This window comes from Scomber scombrus, chromosome 15 (assembly GCF_963691925.1).
Source record: "Scomber scombrus chromosome 15, fScoSco1.1, whole genome shotgun sequence".
NCBI lineage: Eukaryota > Metazoa > Chordata > Actinopteri > Scombriformes > Scombridae > Scomber > Scomber scombrus.
Window position 1 is genome coordinate 22,053,573 of NC_084984.1, and position 16,949 is coordinate 22,070,521.

The 16,949-nt window shown below is 39.6% G+C and overlaps 1 protein-coding gene across 2 annotated transcripts; it reads right to left on the bottom strand.

Annotated features, from left to right (window-relative positions):
- Window positions 1-2,992: 2,992 nt before the first annotated feature.
- Window positions 2,993-15,264, bottom strand: crkl (v-crk avian sarcoma virus CT10 oncogene homolog-like). 2 transcript variants are annotated; one of them, XM_062434724.1, is made up of 4 exons: window positions 14,572-15,264; window positions 14,020-14,332; window positions 12,768-13,242; window positions 2,993-5,387 (listed from the first exon to the last, which is right to left on the bottom strand). In XM_062434724.1, exons 2-4 carry the CDS (start codon window positions 14,328-14,330, stop codon window positions 5,253-5,255), a joined length of 921 nt encoding a protein of 306 aa, XP_062290708.1. In that variant the 5' UTR covers window positions 14,331-14,332; window positions 14,572-15,264; the 3' UTR covers window positions 2,993-5,252. The 2 variants fall into 2 exon arrangements, with proteins under 2 accessions (XP_062290708.1, XP_062290707.1); XM_062434723.1 differs by having other exon boundaries at window positions 14,020-15,264.
- Window positions 15,265-16,949: the final 1,685 nt, after the last annotated feature.

A 16,949-nucleotide genomic window follows, 5' to 3' on the forward strand; every position in this document is an offset into this window, starting at 1 on the left:
AAAAAAAACCCAAAAAACTGTGAGATCATGACCCTGCTGCTCTGGTAATATGTTGCTTTACAACAGCTAACGGAGAGTTCGGCTGTTAAATGTAACAGGAACACCAAGTATGTCGGCATCAACTGTATCTGAATCATTTGAGCACAAATATTACACAACAGTGAACTTCGGGGCGAGAACGATGGAGTGGTGACAGACTGTCCTAGAGCGGGGAGTCTGACCTGATAAAGCCATGACAGACAGCTAGTGTGGAATTACCATCATAGTCTGGCATAGTTTCCCCAGCAGAAGGCAGGAACGTCTGTGCTGTAAATGTTTTACGAGAGAGAGCGAGGAAAGCCATATCTGGGACATGTATAAAGCTTCAGGGAGCAGACACGGCAAAGGAATTTTCTGAAGCACATCAAGTGACATATTTTGAGTAACAGTTTTAAAATTGCGGTAAAAAATGTATTAGATGTGTTCCTTTTACAAGAGAGAAGTTATGTATCGTACCATACCAGGAGTAGGCATGGTATGGTATGGTTCTAAAGCACGCTTCATTAATGTCAGATATGTTCGGTGTGAAGGAATTTGAAACTGTGACATTCTGATTAACATGATGGCCGCTTGAGCCTCCAGCTCTTTCTGAGGTACCCTGGGTCATCTGGGTTACCCACATAGCTCATCCTGGATTCTTCTAACCTCGCTATAAAATGAATTATAGAAAACAGATGGGGTCAATTAGTGTGCTTGATTTTATAATTCAAGGTATTTAGTGTAGGCATTTACCATAGTCAACCTATCATTGTAAGATGCGTTTTATACAAGATGAAAAATGAAAAAAATAGAATATGCAAAAGATCTCAGTGAGCAACTTGATAAAATGTTGTGTGTGTGTGTGTTCATTTAATTAAAAAATATATATATTACTGCTTGTTTGGGGTATTTGGAACATTTAGTCCTATCATCTGCTGTAGGAAGTGAATATCTAAAGGCTCAAAAAGGCTTATTTAAACAGACAGACTGAGATAACCCGGCAGTTCCTGGAGTAAAGTATGACGGTGACATACAAGCCTGACTGTGCCAGTTGCAGTGCTGATTAATATATGAGCTTACATCTTTTTCATCATGTTCGATTACTTACAACTGCATGATAAGACACTGAGGTCTCTGGAACACATTCACACTAAATTGACGTAAACTTAAAATGCAGACTGACAAAGAGTGAAAATGTTAATTATTTTTGATGAACATTATGACTTGTTATCAACCTGAACTCCGGTTCACTCTGCTGTTCTAAAATCACTGATAGGTAGCTCTGCAGGTTCAGAAGCAGGCTTAAACAGAGAGATTTTGTGTTAAAATTCTGCCTGTCTTGTACAAAGAGACATTTTCCTGCACTGAAGTTCAACTGAATAAGATATTACCAGCACACATACTCCATGCTGCTCCATTGGACAGTGTTTTAAGTGCTACATTATGGTGAGCACATCTATATTATATTAATAATTTAATGACTCAGTTACATTCATTATTTCATCAGTGACAAAATTATTTGATTTACCTTAAGATATAAATTATGAACCTTCCATCTCATTTTTCTTCATCTTTTTAAACAGCAAATATACACTGTGCATTCACCTCTGTGGGCCAAAGCCTGTACAGTATGGCAGCTGCCATCACAGCTAGCTTGAGGGCGGTGGTGGTAATGGACTGTAGGAAGGTCTGCATCGACCGGACCACACATCCATTTACCCACACACAAACATACACACGTACACACACACACACACACACAGTGCCTCGAGGAGAGGTCAGATTCAGCTAAGTTTGATTTATTATGGTCATTCTCGCTGCAGCCACCGTCTATCGCATTCCAGAGGAGTACATCGACTGCTTTTAATGGCAATTTAACCAGGCACATACACAGCCAGCAAAGGGCATCCAGTGATAAAGGCAGAGCCAGAACTACATACACAGTTCTCTCAAAGGTGGGATAGATGTGAGGATCATAATTTCAAAACCTTATGCTCCAATTAAGGAACATAAAACATATCACAATTGACACACCAGTCAAAAAACGTATTACCTGAAAGGTTTCATTTAGTTTTAACCTTTAGTGAGGGAGATGCTGGATGTTATACTTGGCAACAGGTAGACTAAATTGTACAAACCTCTTCCTCTTCACAACCAGAGGAGGATTAAGGAAGTCACAGAAAAACCAAACTGCTGTTATTACTGAGGTTACTATAGATACAGTATGAGTAGATCATTTACTTGACATTTTATGAAATAATACCTTGCATAGGATCTCATCAGGTGATGTTTAGTTGTGATTTAAACTTAAGTTTGTGCCTGTCACACACAGACAAAATCACTAACTATTTTTGTGGGTTATGATAATATGATGCAGCAATTATTTCTAGGCTCCTGTATAATCAGTATGTTAGCACTACACACATATATGCTTTATGGCATGAAGACGCGAGCTGTGTTGAACAGTGGCATTCCATAGTCACAGTACATGTACTATAGAAGTATGTACTATATGCCCAAGGGTATAACAAATGGGAACAGTTGCATAATCCAGCATATTCATATCTGCTTTCATAAAATTCTACTGAAGAGTCCCTGAATTAGCTAAACGAACATTCTCCATACACATCTAACTCGTCATAAATGTCGCCTGTCAATCACCAGAAGCATTTGGGGCCCATAATATATACAATGAACAGACACTGAATGTGCCCATCTGAAACATTGCCCTTGAAAAGTTTTTCCAGTCCCCATCTCTAGGTCAGCTTTTATTAGCACTTCATTAAAATTCATTAATTGCTTCCTTTCTCTTGGGCACAGCCAGAATCTAAACTGGAACTGTCAAAAATTAGAGCGAGAGCAACTATCTTGTGCTCTAGATACACAACCTGTGATGCCTGGCTGCTGCAAAAGCAGCCATACGCCAGCGTTAAAAAAAAGACGACATGAGGATAAAAATACCAGACGGAGCAGCTTAAAGAAGTAGACGTAAATTTTATTTACTTGTTCTGTACATAAAGGGTCAATACCAGCACAGGTGTAAATGGTTTAAGAAAATAAAAGGCACAATTTTCAATTATTAAGTAAAAGACAGGCTTTCCTAGAGTATGAGAAGAGAGCACAGTAATACTGTTAATGCCATTAACAAAAACTCAGAAGCATGAGAAAAGCAAGTTCACCTCTAGAAAGAAAAGAATCAGGGCGTATTGCTTAATTAGTAGAAGTCATTAAGTCTGATGAGAAAAAATCCACACTGGTTTGAATTCAGACCAGCCGGCATTTAAAACAAGAAACTTTTCTTTAATAAGGAAATAAACGACATTAAGCAGCATTTGGCCAAGTTGAACCATCTCCTTGGCCAAGAGGTCATGCACAGAGGCAACCAGCAGGCTTTTTTTCCCTTTTGTAAATGTCCACCTTAGGTACTTTTTGTTTAATAACATTACTCATTTGACTCAAAAAATGCTTGATTTAACAGCTGACTACAAATTCAGAGACAGAGAAAAAAATTGCGATACAACGAAAGCTGCGCAATATTACTCCGGCTGAGCCATGATTTGACGAAAAGCACTAAGAGGAGAAAGAAGGGGGGGGAGAGAGAGTTCATTTTTACAGCAGAAATCTAGGGGTCAGCACTGTTTGCTCATCTGTTTCATCCACGGCTCCTATTGATCAAATAGAATTGGTTGCAGCACACAGATGCACAGATGCTTTCCGCTACTCTTGATAAGAGTCTGCTTGCATAAAAAGGGATCAAAAATTGTGCACAGACCAAATATTTAAGGAATAAAGCTAGTAGAAAAATCCTAAATGAGAGGAATAACAGCACATTAAAAACATAAGGTTAGAGAGGGGACTGAATGCGCTAAAATATGCATTTATCTTGCTCTCTGAAAAAGGCATTTAATGGGATCTCATTGGCTTGCTGCGACATTTCTTCCTTCTCCGATCTATGCCACCAAAAAAAAGAGGGAATTCTCACCTCAATGGAGGGCCTTCTGTCCTCGTGCCCACACCGTGACAATGTGATTTTAGCAAGCTTTGTAGTCGGATGCTTAAGTGCTGTCCAGGGCTACTGCTGTTGTTGCCATTTGACCTGTTCAAAACTTGGCACTCCTATGCAAAAATGTTGAAATGTATTTTCTAGTGCTTGGTGCACTGAAAAAAGGAAAAGAAAAAACCTGCTAATCTCTAAGCAATGTCCTTTTAGTTGAAAATAATGTAAAGGACAGTAGAGAGAGGTCACCCAGAGGACATGCAAAGTCACCCCTCTAAACATACAACTTGTCCATGTCACAAACAAAATTTTAAAAAACAAAAAAACAAACACTATGGTTGATCATGTGGCACAAATATTAGGTAAAAAGATGATAAATCACATATGGCAGAGTCATGACTTGTTAACATAAGATAAATAGCCCAGTCAGTCAGACTTGTGCCAGGATCCTCCGCAAACCCATCATTTCTGCTTCCACCACCTGACAAAAATCACACACATACACATCAAAAACCTGTTAACCTGAACAACTCGTGGCCAATAAGTGTGTGTGTATTCACATGTGTGTGCTTGTATAATGGTTAAGGTACAACAGTGACTTGATTGTTTGGAGAAATAACGTTTGACTGGCTGGTTATCCTTGTTGCCTCAGTGCTCTCCCGAGTCCATAGGGGTATTGCTCCACCCTACTTCGTACAAATGTCTGCACATCAACAAAACATACACACCAACACTTTCTAAAGTCCCAAAGACTTCAAACATAACAAATATTCGGAGAAATCTTTTAAAAAAAGGACATGATGTGGTAAATATCCATCCATGGTGAACACACACATGCACTTGTACATACATACATACATACACACACACACACACACACATACACTCTCACACTGATGCCCAGTGATCTGGAAAGGAAACTAATGCAAAAAAAAAAACAACAACAAAAAAAAAACAAAAACAAACACTGCCCAGCCTAGAACAGAGACATGAGAAAGGGAACCGTGGAAGAAAAGGGGTGGGGTCAGGTTTTTTTTAAAGTTTGGATCCAACGTCCAAAGCTGTAAACAGTCCGAAAGCCTTGCAACGGTTGGCAACAACAGAGGGGTCGCTATCATGGTACAGCCCCAAGCAGGCAAGCACGTAACCGTGGTGACACTGGCGGGAAAGGTGGAGACAGCCAGCGGATTCGACAGCGGGGTCGACACTGGCAAGAGGGCCCAGTCAAACGCTTAGGTCAGTCACTCTCGTCTGGATTCTGGGGGTCTAGGATTTTGACGTGGGTGAATGGGAAGAGACCCCGCCGTCCGTTCACCTCTCCCTCCCACTGACCGCTGATGTTCATCCGTGTAACCTTGACGATGTCACCGACCTGAGGAAAGAATGACATAAGGCTGAGTTACAGGAGGGGCAGGACTTCTGAATATATTATATGACATACAAGGTTTCAGTACGGGTAGACAATATCACATCAAAGACTATTTGATGAAAATATGAACACAATGTTGTAAATACTACACAGTCTTACATTGTTGTATGCATGTTACACACATACAAATAAAATAACCCCAACTATAACCATATTTTCAACTTCAGTCATGGTGTCTCAACATACTCTACTGGATGACAACATTAAAAAATTCAGTCTTTAATTTCTGGAAGAAAAATGTTTGAGTTTATTTAATCACACGACAATGGGACTGCAACATTTAGTGGCAACATTTATCTTAAGTGCGAAATACACTTTGTTGATGTGGTCACGATGTGACTAACCCCAGCCCACTTCACAGCTTATCTGCAACATGACAACTCCCTAAAAACATCCTGACGCCTAAACACATACCGTAGAGAAACAATTTAATAAGTCAATTTACAGTTCAAATGTAGTGCAATTTTTTCCTGAAAACTTTTGGAAAATCAGCTAAAAATAATGGAAATTAGTGTGCGTTTCCATCTGCTGTTGTGTGTTTTATAAATGCTTGGTGGCACTCATTGTCCAGTTGGATGATGTTAAATGAAAGCAGAAAGCAAAACACAAAAACAGCAAGATTCAAGATTTCAAGGTTTTATCATCATTCAAACACACTGTACACATAACTCAGTACCCAGTGCAGCTGCATGTAAAAACAAACACAATCTAATTAAAAAATCATGTTTAAGTGCCAGTCAAAACTCAGTGGATGGAAAACCAATTGGAGAACAAGACGGAAATATAAAATGTATGTATCAAGTTGAGGAACATGTCTCCTCATCGCTCCATATAGATCTGATACGAGATGCCATTTTTCATCTTTTCAATGGAGCTGAAGCTGGACTGACATTTATGTCACATGCTTCATGTCCATCATCATTTATAGGGAAGTCTGTTTCCATTGCACTGTGTCACATTTTGTCATACCAACCTTTCCACCTCAGCCGAGCGTGAAAATGTGTATGCTATGCTATATTTAGACTTTTTTTTTCTTCACTTTTCTGACATTTCCTCTTGGGGTTTTATATGAGCCAAATTGAAAGTGGGCACATAGACATGTGAATGAAAATACACTTAAGAGTATTTTTCACACAATGTACTGCTGATTAAATGCCAATTTAAATTATTTACAAAAAAGAAAAAAACTCAACATTTTTCATAGCCCAAGGTAAAAACAAAATGTGTTTTGTCAAATGGCCAGTGTTTATTTTAAAACCTTCTCCAAACCATATCAGCACAACTGATTTGTCAACGTTTTAGAAAAAAACCTGTCTGTCAGATCTCCTCATGGTACACTGTGGTTTAAACCGATGACAGTCGCTCAGATGGGTCTGTGACATTGAATGTGACCCCAATCTGTTTAAGCCATATGTTCTTCATCAGGATTAGAAGGGAAAAATCTCCATCATGAAAACCATGATTGAAACGAGAATGTAAGGGGACACTATTTGTAGCTTTATCTTCAGAATGAGACTTCAAGGACATCTCATCCTAAGCATTATCTGTAACAATAATCCTTAACGCTGCACTGGAATGACAAGAACGCTACTTAGTCATAAAAAGTTTCCATGGTAATATAAAAAATTTAAAAAAAACTCCCACTGAATTATCCTGTAACAATGCACTTGAATTAGATCACTATCACTTACGTTCAAAGAAAGACTTTTAAAAAAGGTGGAAAAATAGCCGCCTCTTAGACATTTTCACTTCTTAATTTCCACATAATTTAAATTTTTAAGTGTTGAAATGCATCTCATTACACTTAAAAGGGTAAATAAGCATAAAACTTCATTCTAAGATTTGTTGAAAAGTAGTCATAAAAAAGTTGAATAATAATAATAATAATAATAATATGCTATCAAAATAAACCAAGTAGCCTAAATGTCAAACCCTAAAACATTGAGGAACATAACCTGATTTCAGTTGTTGGGGACTGCCTGTCTCTGAAGTGAATAAATAATGACTCATAGCTTCTGCCGCTTGAACCCCCAAGGCTCCAAAATAGCCACAGTACATAACAGAAAGCTTTTTTGCTGTAAGCCATGACTTATTCTGAGAAAGACACAGACACAGACACAGACACAGATAGAGTAGAGGAGACAGATACGGTACGAGTTTTTAGAGCAGTCAGTCAGATGTACCACGGCGGCTTCCTTCTCTCATTTTAAATAATTATGATCGTGAACCATGATTACTTGGTATTGCTTAATTGTAGTCACTGAAAAAATGTCAACCTTATGCCTAGTATCAAAACAATCTACTTAGGCCTCATGTATTAAAAAGTATGGTTTCTAGTTCGTTAACAAAACTAATAGAGAATTTTATTAAACAATATTAAAAGTGCAATGGTAGTACAAGATCAATGAAAATATTGAGAAATATTAGTGCATAAAAATGTAGAATTTATTGCTGAAAGGCAATGGATTTATAGTAATCCAAAGCAATAGTTCAATGAATATGCGCCTGTTAAGGGTTTTCCCAAATACTCCTGTTTTAGGCCAGAAAAGCAGCACTTGTACCTTCACTGTACTTCAGTACAACTGCATTCAGAAACCCTACAGATGTCTTCATTAACTATTTACTAATGCTCAGGAGACCACAAACAAACATCACTTTCCATGACAAGAGTATCCTCATATGCCTCCATCAACAAGTCGAGTTGCAACTTACACCCACGTCTGTCTAGACTCAAATAATATTTGTAGTGAAGACTTTGAGGGAATGTAATAAAAAGGTATTAAGTGTGTTTTCCTTGTGTGTGTTCACATGTTTGGCCAATAAAGCTGATTCTGATAAAACACAAAGTTGTAGCTGTGACCGTAGACGATACTGCAGATATGCATGTTGCTGCAAAGAAGCTAACATGGATGCGTCACACACGTCATTAACCTGGCACCACAGAAGATCTGTACAACCACCACAGTTTCAAGATTAGTGTCACCAAGCTAGCATCCGACCAAATGTGAAATATGTTCACGATCTGTCCTTCCAGTTCCTGAGCTATGGTGTTGAAGAATGGCCAGAAAAGTGTTTTTGCAGAAAATTGTGATGTCATAGTGAAGTTGACCTTTGACCTTTTGGATATAAAAAGTCATCACTTCATCATTTTATCTTATTAGACATCTGTGTGAAACTTGGTCATTATTAGCATGTGAATTCTTGAGTTATGACCAAAAACATGTTTTGTGAGGTAACACTGACCTACACCTTTAACCACCAAATTCTTATCGGATGGTGAACCTGAAAACATGCCTCCAGTCATAGCATCAGATGCTGTTCTCAAGCAATAAGTTTCATTTATTTAAATGAAGCTTCCGCAGCATCAACTCCTCTCTGTAGGAGTTGTGCTCATCTTTGAGCTGTACAGTAGATAGAAGAAAGAAGGTTCAAGAACATACACACAACTCCTGTACCCTTTCTAGGAAAGAAAGCCCAAAAAATATCTACTTGGATGACTGAATGACTTGTGCCCATTCAAAACTTGACACTAGCACTGAGCCACAATTTCCGGTAATTTCCAAAATCCATTTGATAATGTTGGCATCAAGAAACCTAACAAAGATTAAGACACATCCGGTGGACGATCTTACTCAGACCTACAGTATGTTCACACTAAACTTGTACATGTAGCCTATTACTGACACATGAATGATTTTATTATCATGTTTAACATACTTTTAATATACCTATTCCACTTTTCTACTTTACATTATGCATTATGTCTAAAACATTCTTTAGTTCAACTCAAGATTAAAATTGGACTACAATTAAAAATGAATCCATCTATGCTTTAAAGTGCAAGGAAGCACTATGAAGTCTGCATCAACGTTTTCCTTCACTTTGTCGGTTATTGTCTTTCCTGTTGTGCTTGTGGATGGAACAGTATAAGTGAGAAAAGGATGCACTGGCACAGATTTGAACAGGCTCTCTTTGTCATCAGGAATAACACATAATGGAAGTTTAGATAGTTTTCACAATGGTAGCACATTCAAGGTGTGGTAATATATGCCTGCAAAATGTTGCTGCAGAGGCAACATGACTGACTGACTTAATCCCATAGCAGCTCTGGTCACTAATGCACACTATCAGAGTGAACACATGAATTGACACTTTGCATTTTGCTCATATGTTAAAAACAGTTTCTAGTTTTTTGAAAAGAGATCAGTGGACATTTTTTGGCAGCCATGTTGGCCAGCGTGTAATGGCAACAATACAGATAGATTTGGAATTAAATGGGCTTAATATGGGTAATAATTGTTCATGTAAAATAGCTCAAATACAGACCTTTTAGACCATCTATCGTTAACTTTTATGAAGCACAGCTAATAACTTAGGGAAACACTAGAATAACTATCATGATGAGTACTTGCTGTTACAATAATACATTCATTCATTATTTTGCAATTTTCAGTTGTAATCTATTCCATTAATAATTGTGAAACTGAATTGAATTCAAGTTGCATTGGAAAAAGAGAATGCTTGTCAACATGCTTACACCATTTTTTTAACAGAGTGAAACAAGCCTGACATGTAACATACTTAACACATATTCAAAGTATGTTTGACCTATTTATACAGCATGGGACTGCAGTTACAGGTTCATCTCTCGTTACTCCTTCAGAGACAAGAAAATGATGATTTTATAGAATTGCATAACATTGACACTGAAGCAAAGTTTAGTTTCACTTCTCCAATACTTCCTGTGCTTGCCTAGTCATGCACGCTCCACATTCTTGACCGCCCTCTCTATCTCTCTTTCTTTGCAGTGTGAGTTAAACAAACACTTAATTATCATAATTATTGAATGAAAGTCTCCATCTCTGCTCCATACAGCTGTTGACAACAGATAGGCAGTGACAGGCAGCAGAGGGTGCAGACCCTGGCTGATGTGTCATGTTGACCTATGCAACTCACGTCACAGTGTTAGCCTGAATAAGGTGTTAGGCATTTCCTGAGGTGATGTTGATATTTAAAAACAGGACAGAGGAGGGGAGAGCAGAGGAGACAGGACCAAAGCTGTAACAGGGAGCTGTGTAACCTTTAGCGTGAAAACCATTCACCAGGATTGTTCATTGTCTAATTTTCCCCCTTATTTCCATGCAAGAGTCATAGGGACTGCCTAGTTTACTTCCGACACACACTGATGTCGGTAAATGGCAGCCGAGATGGGCTGAGATACCTTTCATTTTTATCCCTCCCCTGGGGGCCTCACTGCTCAGTATGCTATCAGAGCGCAGCTTTCTGGAGCCCCAGCGAATGTGTGAAGTGCACATTAAGCATTACATCACATGCTTCAACATGTTGCCACAGTCAGAGCAGATCTGTATTAGCCAGAGTGCACTGTTGAGAAATGAAACAGAGCTGTGAAGTGCAACAGAGCCGCTGCCCGTTTGGAGGCTTTCTGGAAGATGAGCCACTGGGAGGCAGAGACAACTGATTTTGGGCTCCAATGCTCATTACTGGACTCTGAACCACAAAACTGTGGTCAGTCTCTTTATAGAGTCCTCATCCACTCCCCAGGAAAAAAAAAAAGAAAAAAAAAAACACTGTCCAAAATACATCCATTCATTTCAATTAATGCTGGCCAATTCCTTTTCATGAATGAATGAAAGCATCAACACACTGTATGATACCAGTGTCCAGAGCAGCATGTTGTTAATGGAAATATTATATGAATGACCTGCAGATAGGCAATTTTCTCCTCATCTAAAAATCTCCTAATGCATTTAAAACCACAGAAGAATTAACACTAATAATATGTTAAATCACTAGGTACAGGCAAACTTTACCTCAAAAATTGCTTCACACCACATCCCTGGCAACAAGTAGTGCTAGTAGGCAGCAAGCAAACAGAGTAGCTGCTGTTTGGTTGTCAATCTTTTGATGTGACCATACAACAAGAACATAGTTTGATACATCAGAGAATTTGAGAAGAGCCGAAAACCATCTCAAGACACTTTCACACATCTCGTGCAAGATTGCTGAAGTAACTCTGCAGGCAGCACTGGTGTTTTCCCCTTTTCTCATTGGTAGCATAACACTGCTGCAATTTTACAGCCAAGTGCTGTTTAACTTTACAGGAAACACTACAGTGCTAGAAGGATGTTGCTCAAGGTGTGAAATGTATTTATATCCTGTAATTATTTAACTTATACTGAACTTTTAATGTGTCCAAATTTGAAAAATATATATACACAGTACCAGTCAAAAGTTTGGACACACTTTCTCATTGATGTGAATGGGAAAGTGTGTCCAAACCCTTGACTGGTACTGTATGTATGTTGAAAAACTCCATTATCTGCTGTGACTGGTGAGTTTGGTGCAAGCAAATGCATACTGCTGAGGACCATCAACATTGCTCACAGCAGTGTTTCCCCTATATTCATTTAGCATAGTAAGCGCCAATGCTAGAACTTCCCACTATCATTAATATCAATGGGCTACTCATGATTTTCACTCGTACACTGTGTGAGCACAATAACACTGATGTTATTGTGGAATTGTTTTGAGCCATTGACTAGTGCTGAGTTCACTAATAGGCAGACAGTGGTCAGGGTTCGGACCCAGACGAAATCCTATCCGGACCCAGACCTATTAACCGATAAATGATTGAGGATTTTTACATTTTGACAGAGTGTTTCTATTTTAAGTGGCGCAGCTTTTCTAGCCTTTACAGCACTGGCTTAGCAGCCCAGGAAGTTCACAGACCAATTACACGCATTGTAAACCATCTCATGTGCTACTACTCTGCCAATCAAATCTGTAAATTCTGATAAGCGCTGTTACTCTATTCAGTGACTGAGATATACACACACACACACACAGGGGAGAGACAATAGTTGGAGACGATAACATGTCAACTACATTCGTTGGTTTAGCACCATCACCGCCACTGCCATCACCCGCCCCAAAACTTGTCCCTGACAAGTTGTGATGATGTGAGGAGAAAACCCTTAAATCTTCTATCAGCCTCTGAAATACTGTCATCTGCAGCAGATGTTCTCACTAAAATTAAATAATTAAATCCTGCAAAACTCCACAATATCTTCACAAAACTGAAAACTGGGGCATTGACACATATATAATTAATTGTGTAGGCAAGGCTTAGCTGGATCCAAATGTCTTAGGTTAAACAATGCAGCTCATCCCAAACAAAAGCAGCAATCCATTACAGCATAATTTTAAACAGCAAGTGACGTCAATGTGATCCCTAGAAAGGCAGGGCAGGGGAAAAGAGACTGCAGAGAAAGAGACAGGACAACAAACAGTCTTTTACAATACCTCCAGAGAAAGAGCTGTTTTGTCATAGGCGCACGGCACTCGCTTCTGGATGGCCTTTGCCATGACAGGGCCATTCTGCATGGACGGTAGAGGGGTGATAACTGCCCCAGGCGTGCCAGGGGGCAGTGGCGTAGGTGTTTGTGGCTGGGCGTAGGCATGGACGAGGGCATGGGAGGGCTCTGGGATGCCGTAGCTGTTGGAGTTGCGAGATCCGTGGGTAGACTGGCCAGGGTGGGGTGAGGGTCGTACCAATTTCTCCACATAGGGCACAGGGATCATCCCAATACGTCCCTCTTTACTCTTGGCGCTCCACCACTGCTCCTCCGGTTTTTCCAAGATGATGAGGATCTCCCCCTTCTTGAAAGGAAGGTCCTCTGCATCGTTGCCTGGGAAGTCATATAGAGTCCGCACATACTCCAGGTTCTCGTCTAAACCACCCATGGGCTGGATGGGACCTGTCACTGTGCTTGGGTACCTTGGGAGATCATAATAATGAGGTAAAAGGAAGAAGACATAATGTGGTTACCATAAAAAGAAGGTTACTGTCAAGTGGAGAATATGAAAACTCAGAAATGGTGGGACTAATGATATCAGGGACAGATTTCCCTCAAGCATCAGATATTTTTGTTGAATAGGTTAAAGGGCCCATCTTACATTAGTGTGTATTAAAAGGAACACATGCATGTGAATGTTTACTAATATAGTGTATACAAATTGTTTACAAAATGGTTTGATTCATTTCTTAAATCTTAACACTCATCTTCAGCAGTCAACTGCTTTGGTGCAAAATACTAAAAATTCAGCATAAAGAAACACTGCAAGGAACAATTAGTGCTGCAGTAGCAAAATGTAATGTGTAGTTAAGAGTTGTGGCTCTATGTAAGCAAACATTGCTAACAGAAAACAAACTTACAAGCCACAGACTTTACCAGCATCTTAGCTGTTGAATATTTATTTTTACAACCTGGGGTCTTAGGACACCACAGGGCCTTACTAAAAAGAGACATGGATGTGTGCTGATGGTACTGGTGTGTCCAACAGTTTCAAATTTGGGGGAAAAAACGGACGCTGCGTGGCATAACCGCAGGATACTGCAGTCTGAGTCAAAGTAGGTTACTTCTGATAAAAATAGCCAATCCGGATCACTAAATAATTTTATAGTACAACACCTCTGTGAGGCCCAGATGTTTACATATAGCATCATGCTTACAGCTATGGTAGCTAGTGGAGGGGTACTGAGTGACTTTCCTACCTGGGGGCTGGCTCTATCAGCGTGGTCGTATCCAGGTAGTGGATTTTGTAGAACTCCAAGAGGGCAGGGAGGTGGTCAAATTCTTGGTCGCCTATCTTAAACCTCTTACTGGGCAAAGAGTTGATGATATAGTGAGACACTTTGGAGTTTTCAGATACTGACAACACGTAGTCGCCCGGGCAGGTCGACGAGTCTCGAACAAGAAACATGCCATGTCTCTGTCCTTGTAACCTATTCTGTGCCTCCTGTCGCGACACGGGTCCAAAATACCAGGCGGACCGATCGGCTGACTCAAACCGAGCAGTTGACATTTCTGTTCAAAAATAAGTTAATATCAGTCTACAAATGAGAAAAAAAAATCACTAAACAGGACTAGACAATAAGTTAAAACGTGTAAGCGTGTTTCCAATGGGGAGATGCAGAGCAGAGTTTTTTTCTTCTTTTCTGAGATTTCTGCAAAGACGCTGCAGGCTCCAAAGACCTCTTATAAAATAATAATAATAATAATAATAATAAAATAGTAATAATATTAATAAAAATACAACAAACAACCTGACGTTTTTCAGAGGCAGGCTGCGACTGGCTGGACCCAACTTTGAAGCATAATGTGGTTCCTGCGCCCAACAGTCAAAGGCTGAGTGATTGTTGGAGCGGCCAAAATAGAAAACATTCAAAGTTAACCCGACAGACAAACATCGACGGAGGCCGAAGAAGCAACAATATGATCAATGAAGCTTCCCCTTTTCGTTCCGCCTTCCGAGAAAATACACCCGAGCTTCGCTAATAATAATGTATCTCCTCCACAGTCAGTGTCAGTTAAGAGCGGAAAAGGTGGCCTCACTTTTTCATCTGATAAATCCTCATGTCTGTTAAAAAAAAAAAAAAAAAAAAAAAAAAGGGTCGCCACAAGCCCGCGGGTAATCAAACCAAGTGATTAATTTGTATCTTCTTGGTGTTACGGTAAGGCACACGTCATGGAAATGCGTTTTTGAATCCCCTCTCTCGACTCGGAGCAGACTTTTTGAGCAAAAAAAGATGGCGGCCCGCAACACGTCTTCACACAAAAAATGATTTCACAGCAGCGGCTTGTCTCCTGCGCGTGCATCTCAGGTGCTAACTGTAGCTCCCGCGTGCATCCCGTAAACTGCTCACGAGGTATCCCGGGCTTTTACGACTCTTATCTTTTTTGGAATACTTTCCCTTATTTCTGCTCGTCCCCCCCTCACCCGAGCCAGTAGAAGTGCAAGTACGAGACCGAAAAATGGCGACGGGAGGGCAGGTCCCGCTTTCTATCTGCACGTCATTGACGCCTGGAAGGGAGGGGGGCGGGGGTGAGAGGGGGAGGCGGTTGACGAGGACGTACAGCTCCCCACCCCCATGTCGAGCAAGGTGTCAATCATGTTTCCATGACACAGCTAGAGAGATTATGGGTTAAAATACATGGGTTAGGGTCTATTTATAACAACAGCAGGAGCCTTTGTTTTTGCACTTAAGTCCTGGATAAGCTTATGCAATGAAAAAGTACAATAAGTTAAAAAGAAGGAAAAAACCCAATACCACAATGTAAAAACACTCCAAAATAAAAAAAACTGCATTAAAAATCTAATTTTACACAATATTATCTAAAAAAATAAGTATTGGCCATGTAGCTTTATGTTAGTGGCTCTCAATGTACTTACACAGAATAACAACACAACAATCTTCAGAAATATTCACAAGAAATGACTGTATACAGGTAAAACTATTTCTGTGAACCTTAAACAGGATATAAACAGTGCAAATAAGTAAATAGTGCTTAGATTGAATGATAAAAATATGTTACATTATACATAGTGGGTGGTTTTGTATAGCCTGTTCAGATATACAGTAGTGAGTGAAATGTATTTCACATTTTGTATTTTAGACAACAATAAATATATGTAATGTGTAGGTATATGTTTGTGCATTTTGCATAGCCTACCTACTGTTCAGACGTACAGTAGTCTATATTCTGCAACAGCTTTTTCATGCCACAAGTGAAAAGCTTTACATATTTCCCTATTTTCAATTCCTGTTGTTCTCCAACTTCCCCTCAATTCAATCTCATAATAAGTATTATCTGGCACAGAACTGTGACACATCGATTTGGAGCTCCCCAATCTATCCACCCCACAGCACAATATGCTGAAAGGGTGAGAGTGAATTTAAATGCAGGGGGCAGTGCGTCCAAAGAAGACTTAATAAGTAGTCATACAAACGGGAGGCGGTGGGGTAGTGGAGGAAAGCAGCGACTGAGCATGAAAAGCCTTCCAATGTGGCGGGTGTACTTCTGCTCATTGATGAAAGTAAAATATATAAAAAGGTAGCTCTGTTCCTCTGGTTGTTGAGGTTTCACTGCCCATGCCTCATGAGGCTGCAGCTGTCACAGAGCAGCTCTCATCACTGCAACACTGTCTGAATGTTAATAGATGTGCACCCACTGGGTCTTACTGGCTAATGCCTGCCAATTCCCACATTTCCACAAAGGCGCAGCGATGCAACAAATTGAAAAGAAAGAAAGAAAGGAAGAAAAAAAAGTCAAACAGGGCTTCTCCCTACTCATAAGTATAGGTAAAAAGTGATGATATTTAGGGACTCATATTGTTTGACAAAAGGCTTTTGCTTCACAATAGATTTACACCTTTGATTTAACAATATATTCAGATTTAGTTACCATAAATGACTACAACCATTCTTTAAGGTGGTTATCTGTAGCATTTAGATAAATGGGTTTGTGACCATCCCAAATGCGCTTATTCCATGCTGAAAGTGACATTATAAAGTTTTTCTATAAGGTTTTGGAAATGAAGCTCTGGTTATGACCTTATAGCATGCCAATGTGTGACCACTGTAAACAATTTGTAGGCTTAGATTGACAGGATGCTCAGTGAAGAGTTTTTCCCCCCAGAAAT